An 8,789-nucleotide genomic window follows, 5' to 3' on the forward strand; every position below is an offset into this window, starting at 1 on the left:
CATTTTTTTAATCGAGGGGCCACTGATCCCGAGGGGCGACCGGTCACCTGTGCACATCCTGTGAAAAAAAATTTTTATCCTGAATTAATACCGAATCAGTTATCCATTGCTAAAGGGATCATTACAATCGAATTAATTTCATACAAGAACCAGTTGTAGAACATGAATTTTCATTTCGATATCTTGAAATTGTATTTTTTATTTTTTACTCACCCAATTGGAAAATCGGACTGAAAATCTAGATCAAAAGACGACTTCAGAGTGACAGTGAATGGAATTTCAAATGATTATGAAAATATAACGTTTCAGTGAAATTTCCAAAAATTTATAAGTTGAGAGTGGAAGGGGAATTAAAAATGCAATCCCACTGGATTGATTGAGGTTTCACGCGGATCATGAATGTTCTTGAACGGATTCTCATAAATTACGTTTTTCAAAATATTATTGATTTAATATCATGTCCAATACTTCAATTGAAAAGATATTTTATTGATTATCTGATTCATCTACCAGAAAGATGTTTAAGCATTCAATTTATCAATCGCATTTATCTTAAATAAATTATTGCAAAAAATATTGTGTAATATTCAACTTCCACGATATTTGATTTTTCAATGAAACTATGAATTTTCAGTGACGTAAACTTTCCTGGAAATTATTACTTAAATTTCCAAAATTTTCAGTTTTTAGTGCAGTAACCTAATTTTATAATATAAGAACAAGAAAGAAAATTGATCGCGAAACATCTAAAAATTTTTGAACTATTTCGAATGATCGTAAGACAGACCCGACCGACCAGTTTTGAAAATTCCAAAAATGACGAAAATTTGGGAATCATCCCGGAAACTCATGAGGACGACAAATGATTGAAAAAATTCCCTAGAAATTTCCCATGACTTTCTCATTGTAAAAAATTTCCCGTCCAACTCTTTATTGTTGTATAATCCACTCGTACAATAATTGAAAAACAAAAATTAGCCAATTTAATGGCGAAAACTGGCAACGATTAGCCGAAAAACTTTGCCGCAAAAACCTGTCCCCGAACCTCACCATAAGATCATGACTCACCCCAGATGGATTTAACCCTTCACCGGTTCTTCACTGGATTGTCCACGCGCGATGTTGCCACCAGCCCCATTCACTTTTTGTTCCTCCTTTATTATCATGAATTTTTTTCCTCCCATTGCCGTTATAACAGAATTGGTGACCAGAGTTTGTACCCAACCCAATTAGAGTCGTCCCATTGTTAGCACACGTGGTGTGCACGAGCCATGCACATCGCAGTGCGGTAGACAGTTGAAAGGTTGACAGGGGAAAAAAAATATTCAAAAATAATATGAATTTTTATTTCCACCGAGTAAAAGAGAGAAATCAAATTCAATATTGACAAGTTGTCGACAACACGAGCTAAATATTTCATCTACCCGTCAAACTTTTGCCTCGAATATATTAATTCACACGTTGACTCGAGCCCCATGCTCTTCCGATTTTTTTTTTATTGTGTCATGCATCCTGAGCCGACGGGGGAAGATATGTGTCCGGTACCCTCCGGATAGCCAGAGGCGTCACCGAAAATTGCTCGTGAATTGGTACTATCTCCGGTCTTTCTCACACAATCCCCCATTTTTCCACATCTCCCTCGTTCTCTTATTCCTGACTTCTGGTGGTAAACCCGGGGACATAAAAATGATACACGTTCCAGTCGGTATTATTTCACCGAAGAAATACATTTTAGAAAAGATAAGAGAGTAAAAATGTTTCATAATCTCAAAAAAAATTAGCTTCAAGATAAATTCAATTGGTTACGATAGACTAATTTATATCTTCATTCTTCCTCTCGAATTTTTCATCTGACGAAAGCGCGAGAGATTGGTTTTGAATTTTTATACTCATACGACAGCGAATAATCTCCTCCGATCGTCTGACTCTTTCATTTCTCCATTAATTTTGCTCCTCGTCTCATATTTGTTTCAGTCCCTGGTAAATTCTTTTTTTTTCTTCTCTCGTCGTAAGACTTAATGGTTTCTCTCGCCGAGTCTTTGCGGTCAACGGCTGAGGCCCTCGTGACTTTTGCACCGGAGATCCTTTGAGATCCACAAAATTCCCCTCACCTCCCGGTGGTGACGATTCCAACCGCAAGAAGAAGAGACTCGCTAACGTTCATTGCATTTCACTGTTTAAAGAAGATGCATCGCTACGACTCAACAATTTCACCGTCGCATTACCCCATTTTCATTCATTTTTTCAGCCACGAATCGCAGAAAAAAAAGCTGATCCAACCTGAAATTTTAAGCGCTCCTCACCCGAGATCTCGTCTTTTTGATTTTCATTTAGTCCTGATCAATCCAGTCATGTCGATAATTCTATTCATCGACGATTGCTTCCGAATGGAAGCATTGTAATCGTTCTATTTTTCGATTTCTTAATTTTGCTTGGAAACGATGTAGAATAGTCTGAAACGTAAAAATACGAAGTTTGACCACCCCGTGTGTGCGAATGTCCATCTGGTGGTCACGCTTTTGAAAATGGTAGAATTAACCGGTTCAAAAAATTCAGAAAAATTCGTCCTTCCATCGAATCATAGGTATTTATGACGACTAACTCTGTGCCAAATTTCAGCTCAATCGATCCAGCCGTTTTTGAGAAATTCTCATTCGTTTGTAGATCTAATTTCTGGAATATCTCAAAAAAGATCCAACCCATATGATTCTTTTCTCTTTCAAAATATTCGTCTTGGTGTGGGCTATAATAAGCAATCAGAATATATATTCCGCTTGGTTCAAATAAAAAGCTGAGAGATTACAAGTATTCCATTCGGAAGCCAACCCTCAATGAAATTGATAGCAAAATTAAAAAAAAATAAAAATGAAAAAAAAATAACTAAATAACATGTGAAGTAATAATCGCATGTCTTCTACCGTTAGGAATGGCCAACTGCTTGTTTTAATTACCCGTCATTTTTTAATTAGCGTCCTTGTTATAATATATTATGTTAAACATTTAATTATTTCATTAACTTGGCAAATTTCCACTATTCACTTGCGTTCAAATATTCGTTTTGGGCGACAGATTTTTTTGGCTCGGTGAGACCCTGAAAAATGGCGCTTGTTCTAGGTGCCTCTAGTTTTATCTCTTCGCTGTTCGAATTGATTTCACCATTCGAAAAAAAAAACATTGCATTCCCCCCTGAACATGAAAGCCGGACGTGGATCAAGGAATGATGCGGGAGTGCACCTGGAATGAAGAATTTTTACCCCTTCCTCGGAATTGATGCAAATGGCTCCATAAGCACAAGCCGCAAACAAAGTGCATACGTCGCATACATTGGCCAATCGATATTTTAATATTGTGACAGTGGCCAAAGAGCATGAGAGATTAAAGGTCCTCCGCACGCTAACTTGCCCCAAGGCATCAAAAAAAAAATTGTTTTATCAAATTATGTGATGGTACATTCGTTTTAATTACGAGGATTGGATTAACGTCGGGGTTTCATCACCGCAAGCGTCAAACAATGAAGGTCAACACACGGATAAAAACATCGGCTGAAAAATTACCGAAAAAATGACTGAAACGCAAGCTGACAACATTTTGAGAATATTTTCAGGGCCGAGTCCCAACTAGATAAATGAGATAATCCATTATTTTTTTTAAAACCGGAAAAATAAATAAAACATTGAATTTTAAAAACAAATAATCCCGGAAAAAATGAAAAATCAAATGAGGCCGTAAAATTTTAATTCAATCCGCTTTTTAATTTTTTTTCTCCAACTCCCACGTAATTTTTAATAAAACCGTGAATTACCGTAATTTCTGTGACACCTGAGGAGAAAAAATTCGGTGTCTCAGTAAAAATTCTGAATTCAAATCCAAAGGCTCATTCGAAGACTCCGCGGAATTTTCGTGGTTCCCTCTGATTTTAGCAATAAGTATATCTCTCCGGTGAAACTTAAACTCGACCTTTACTCCATCTTTCCTCCTCGAAAATCAACTCGGGCGTAAAAACGAAATGGTGAGGGGTGAGAGTTAAAGTGGAGTATGAGAGGGAAAATAACCAAGGGATGATGGTCATCCGAGGTCTTTGAATGCTCAAACAATGCAATTCCAAGCGATTAGCCCTAAACTTCTCTCTCACTCCCTCCCAGCTAATTTGCTGAGCAATTTATAGGTAAAATTGCCCGGCACCCATGCATGTACCCAGACAAAAAGTTCAACTCAAGAGTGAGTGGGAAAAAAAGCCTTAAATAGTCTGTCGCACCACTGGAATCATTCGATTCACAACTGGTGAAGATAGTAGTTTTCATCATTCCCGAGAGCTTTTGTACAAAAAGAACTGGTGAACGAGGAGATGAGAGAAAAATAATCCTGAGGGATGGCTAGCCGTGAGGTTTGCATATGAAAGACTCTACCCCGGAGAATCGATACACCTTTATTATACCCGAGCACTTGCTTATCTCCTTTTACTCGGCAGCAACAATCTCAAAAGCCCCTCTTCCAACAGCTCCCAACGTCCAGCCTCTGTCTCCAGGGAGAATTCAGTTTAAGATATCGCCCCTCCACCTTCAAACATCTTCTTTTAATTCGCAATGGACACTAACGCATCGAATTTAATCCCGATGAATTGATGACAAACTTATCTGAACCTTCACCTCAATTAAAATTGCTCCTTCGTGACTTCTCCAACGCTCATTCACCCCAGCTCCTCTTCTCGTCTTTTTTTCTTCTCTCTTTTTAAACTCACCCCGTATCCTTCATTACAAAGTATCTCAAGACGACTAAAGCAAGAATTTCCAATACACCCGGACGAAAGTCTCCACTCCGTCCTCGTTCTTCATTCTCAACCCTCTTCCTTTGTCACTCGAATTAATTTCTCCTAAAACTCAAAGGTTCACAAATGAGAATAGCGCAAACAAAACCCGGAAATTTACCTCGCGATTATTTTTCATTATCAGAGATCAGTCCAGCATAGTGCGAAGAGATTGCACTATTCACCCTCAGCCACGAGAGAAAAGAAAAGAAACATAAAAATTGAAAGCAAAAAAAAAAGCAGTATGAGGGGTGCTGCTAACACATGCTCGTCCTCGGACTCTCTGCAGAGAGTTAAGGGTATCGAAATTTAAATAAAAAAAGGGAAAAAAAAAAGTAGAAAAAGACGATTGTGGACACCCCGCGGTCGCACATGCTACACGTATCCCGCACATTCGGCCAGAGGGTGATTGTGGCGTGAGCACAATGTCGTGATCTCGGAGCGTGAAAAATGGGTGAAAATCTGATATTCCAGGATTAAAAACATTGAAATTCAAAACCCGTACGACCCCGCGCCCACTTGGCCATTCCATATGCCCCTCGTCTGTCTGCATCCCTCGGTGAAGGCACGAAAAGTCGTTAAGGGTCAGTTTCACAAGTTAACCCCCCAACCCCCTTTCTTGTCCCACCCCGAGGATTATCGAAGATATTATATTTGAACCCACCCTCACTCTTATCTATCTTTATCCCTGAGAATTGGAGACAGGCGTGTCGTTTAAATTCCGAATTCAATTGGCGAGAGGCAATTTGGCATGAAAGATTAAGCGATACGAATCCGAGAAAAGATTGAAGGGTATATTTTCACCGGCGGTCAATCATCCCAGTTGTTCTACCGAATGCTCCTATAATAACGTGACATTCTCTCTTGATGTTTCAGAGCCAAGATGTCTGCCCTGCTCTCAGTGCTCACGTCGTTTGAATTCAGCTTGGGATTTGATCCAGCACGCCCAGAGTGCCCACGGTGCTAGATTATACGGTACATCAAGTTCAACGGTGAATTCCTCATCGAATACTCCAACCCCAAGTCCACCAACGCCAACACCCAGTCACTCGCACCACCTGAGTCCCCCAAATCACCTGAATCTCAGTGCAAAGTCAACAGGCAGTTCATCAGCGGCAAACTCATCGGGTGGTACAAATACAAGTGGTAGCAGTGGTAGACAACAGTTGCAATCGTCAGCCTCGTTAGTCGGTGATCCACTGCACAGCTTTCTTAGATTACCCCAACACCTGGAGAGGAGTTTTCCACCCATGTTCAGGCCCGATTTTTTGGCGCTCAATCCACTGGCTGGTTATCGTGGCCTTCAGGACCTCCAGACAGCCACCAGAAATCTTCAGAATCTCGGTGATCCTCTGCGTGGTATGGATGGTCTCAATCTCGGTGATCCACTTGTGAGAAGTTCCCTGGATTCCCTCAACAACGCAAGAAATCTAGCCAATCTAACGGAATTGTCACACGGTAGGTTATCAAGTCAGGGTCACCCACCACAACTCGAAGCGAATCTGGATTTTTATTCGGCGCGCCTAAGGAGCCTCGCTAACCCAACCTTAGGCGCGACGCCTAAGGACGGGTTTCCACCACCTAATACGTCATCAGTGCTACCACTTCAGCAATCACAGCAGCAGCATCAAACAGATTCATCTAGTCCTGCTTCAACGAATCCAACAAATTTGGCGCATGCTCACTCGCAGAAGGAAAATTCACCACCTTGTTATACACAGAGTCCTCTCGGTCATCACAACAACAATAATTCAACGGACAGTGAAAAGACTAGTCCACCAGCGATATCAACGCCGATAATGAACGACACAACCGAGACAGTGTACACGTGCGAGGTGTGCGACAAGAAGTTTCGCTTTCAATCGAATCTCATTGTTCATCGTCGGAGTCATCAGGACAAGGAGAGACAGTTTCAGGATACGAGGGATGGATTGGGTGTTGCAAGGTGCGAGGTCTGTGAAATTGAGCTGACGAATTCCACTGAATTGCGGAGACACATGAAGAAAGAGCACCAGGAGTCAATGAGTGCAGCTAGTCCACAGGGTAGTGTCGAGACGGTGCTTGACGATGGCTCGAGCTGCGACGAGAACATGGATCTCGACGATGCTGATGATAATGAGATGAAAAATCGTGAGGACACCGAGGAAAATACACCGGAGGACTTGAGCACAACGCAGGGCCAGAGTAGCGAAGAGTGCAGTGGCAGAGCTGAAGCTAAACCGAGCTTAGTCGGTGACCTCATGGAGAAGTTTGGCCTTAACAACATAGCTCAGTACTCGGAGGCTTATCGGCAAGCACTCCAGGAGAATCACCGCGGTGGTTTGATTAAAACAGAATCCCCCTCGAGTCTCACCAACTCCCTCAATAACAACAAGGAGAAAGACAGTGCATTATCACCGACAAACTTCAACTCATCAGCAACAGCCAATATATTTTCCGGCCAGGGATTTCCGCGAACTGGACCGGACTTTGGTGGTCTGTGGTTACCAAGCCCCCATTATCTCGAGACCAATGAATTTCGAAAAGTATCAAAAGCAACGACATCTAGCCTGACACTTCAGGGTCTACCGAGTCCTTTAATGAAGAAAGAGAGAAGCGGTAGAAACGATACGTGTGAATTTTGCGGCAAGGTATTCAAAAATTGTTCAAATCTCACTGTACATCGACGATCTCACACCGGTGAAAAGCCTTACAAGTGCGAATTGTGCTCTTACGCGTGTGCACAGAGCTCAAAGCTAACGAGACACATGAAAACACACGGTAGACATGGAAAGGATACATACAAGTGTCGCTTCTGCGAGATGCCATTCTCAGTGCCAAGTACCCTGGAGAAGCACATGAGGAAATGCGTTGTTGTTGTGCAACAGGGGCCAAAAATAGGTCTACCTTATCCTGGTAGTCAGGATGAGGACTCCTCGTTGAGTACCAAGGACACTTGATCCTGGAATGGCAGCCTACAGCAACCAATGCCACTAATACCGCCCATACCATCACTGTGGCCGCACAGGCCGCCATATCCAGTCTACTGAATCAAGCCGATCATCTGGTAATGATAGGTAATCAGGATGATACCTGATAATACCATTCACGAGAAGCAATATTACCAATTCATTCCCACTCGCACTCGAGCACTCGAGCACTTGAAAATAAATTCAATAGTGTTTAGTCGAGTGTTCCCTCGGGAGTTCCCCTTTAACCCTGAGACATTGATTAACATTTTTTTAAATTAAATCAACAAAATTAAACAGGTTGATGAATAAAAAAAACGTTACCACTGAGAATTCTCAGGATATCTCGAAAGAGCGAAACCAACCTCAAAATTATAACCACTATAAATAGTTATAAATAACTCAATCCAAACACGTACATGTGAATATAAATACTGAATATAAATAAAGAATCAATATATAAATATATAAATACGAAGGTATAAATACAGATATAAATATATACATAGGGATTTTAAAGAAAATTACACGGAAAATAGTGAACTTTATTATCGCATTGAAGATTATTTATTTATTAATATATTGTACGACTTAATATATTGTGAGGGAGTTATTTACTCTTCGCGATACATGAGTATGAAAAAGACGTATTAGGAGGGGAAGATTTTTTTTTTTTGTTTGTAAATTGACGAGTGGTCCATGCGAGTCCATTCGTTGGCACTTGTACTTGTGTAAAATGTATAATAATTATTATCATTCTCATTATTCATTATTATTACATTTTTATTATTAGTATATTATGTTTATTACTTGTGTATTTGACTTTATGGGCTATTATTATTACTATTATTATTACCATTATTATCATTCATTATTATATCGCTGTGAGAATTGTGAGCAACTCACGGCGTTAACATTTATTTTATTTCGAAAGAACTAAATTACTTATTATTATCGGTGAAAAAAAAAAAATTTTGAAAATGAAAAAAAAAATCGTTTGTTTTCTGAGCGGTTAAGGAAGATGCCAAAGTTGTCTA

The 8,789-nt window shown here is 40.2% G+C and overlaps 1 protein-coding gene across 2 annotated transcripts in view; it reads left to right on the forward strand.

Annotated features, from left to right (window-relative positions):
• Window positions 1–8,546, forward strand: part of Cph (Chronophage) — a 104,805-nt gene extending 96,259 nt beyond the window's left edge. For both annotated transcript variants that reach the window (XM_011304496.1, XM_011304495.1), the window contains exon 3: window positions 5,681–8,546. In XM_011304496.1, the coding sequence (XP_011302798.1) occupies window positions 5,681–7,743 (2,063 nt within the window). In that variant the 3' untranslated portion in view covers window positions 7,744–8,546. The remainder of the gene's footprint in view (window positions 1–5,680) is intronic.
• Window positions 8,547–8,789: the final 243 nt, after the last annotated feature.

This window comes from Fopius arisanus, unplaced genomic scaffold (assembly GCF_000806365.1).
Source record: "Fopius arisanus strain USDA-PBARC FA_bdor unplaced genomic scaffold, ASM80636v1 scaffold00038, whole genome shotgun sequence".
Taxonomy (NCBI): domain Eukaryota; kingdom Metazoa; phylum Arthropoda; class Insecta; order Hymenoptera; family Braconidae; genus Fopius; species Fopius arisanus.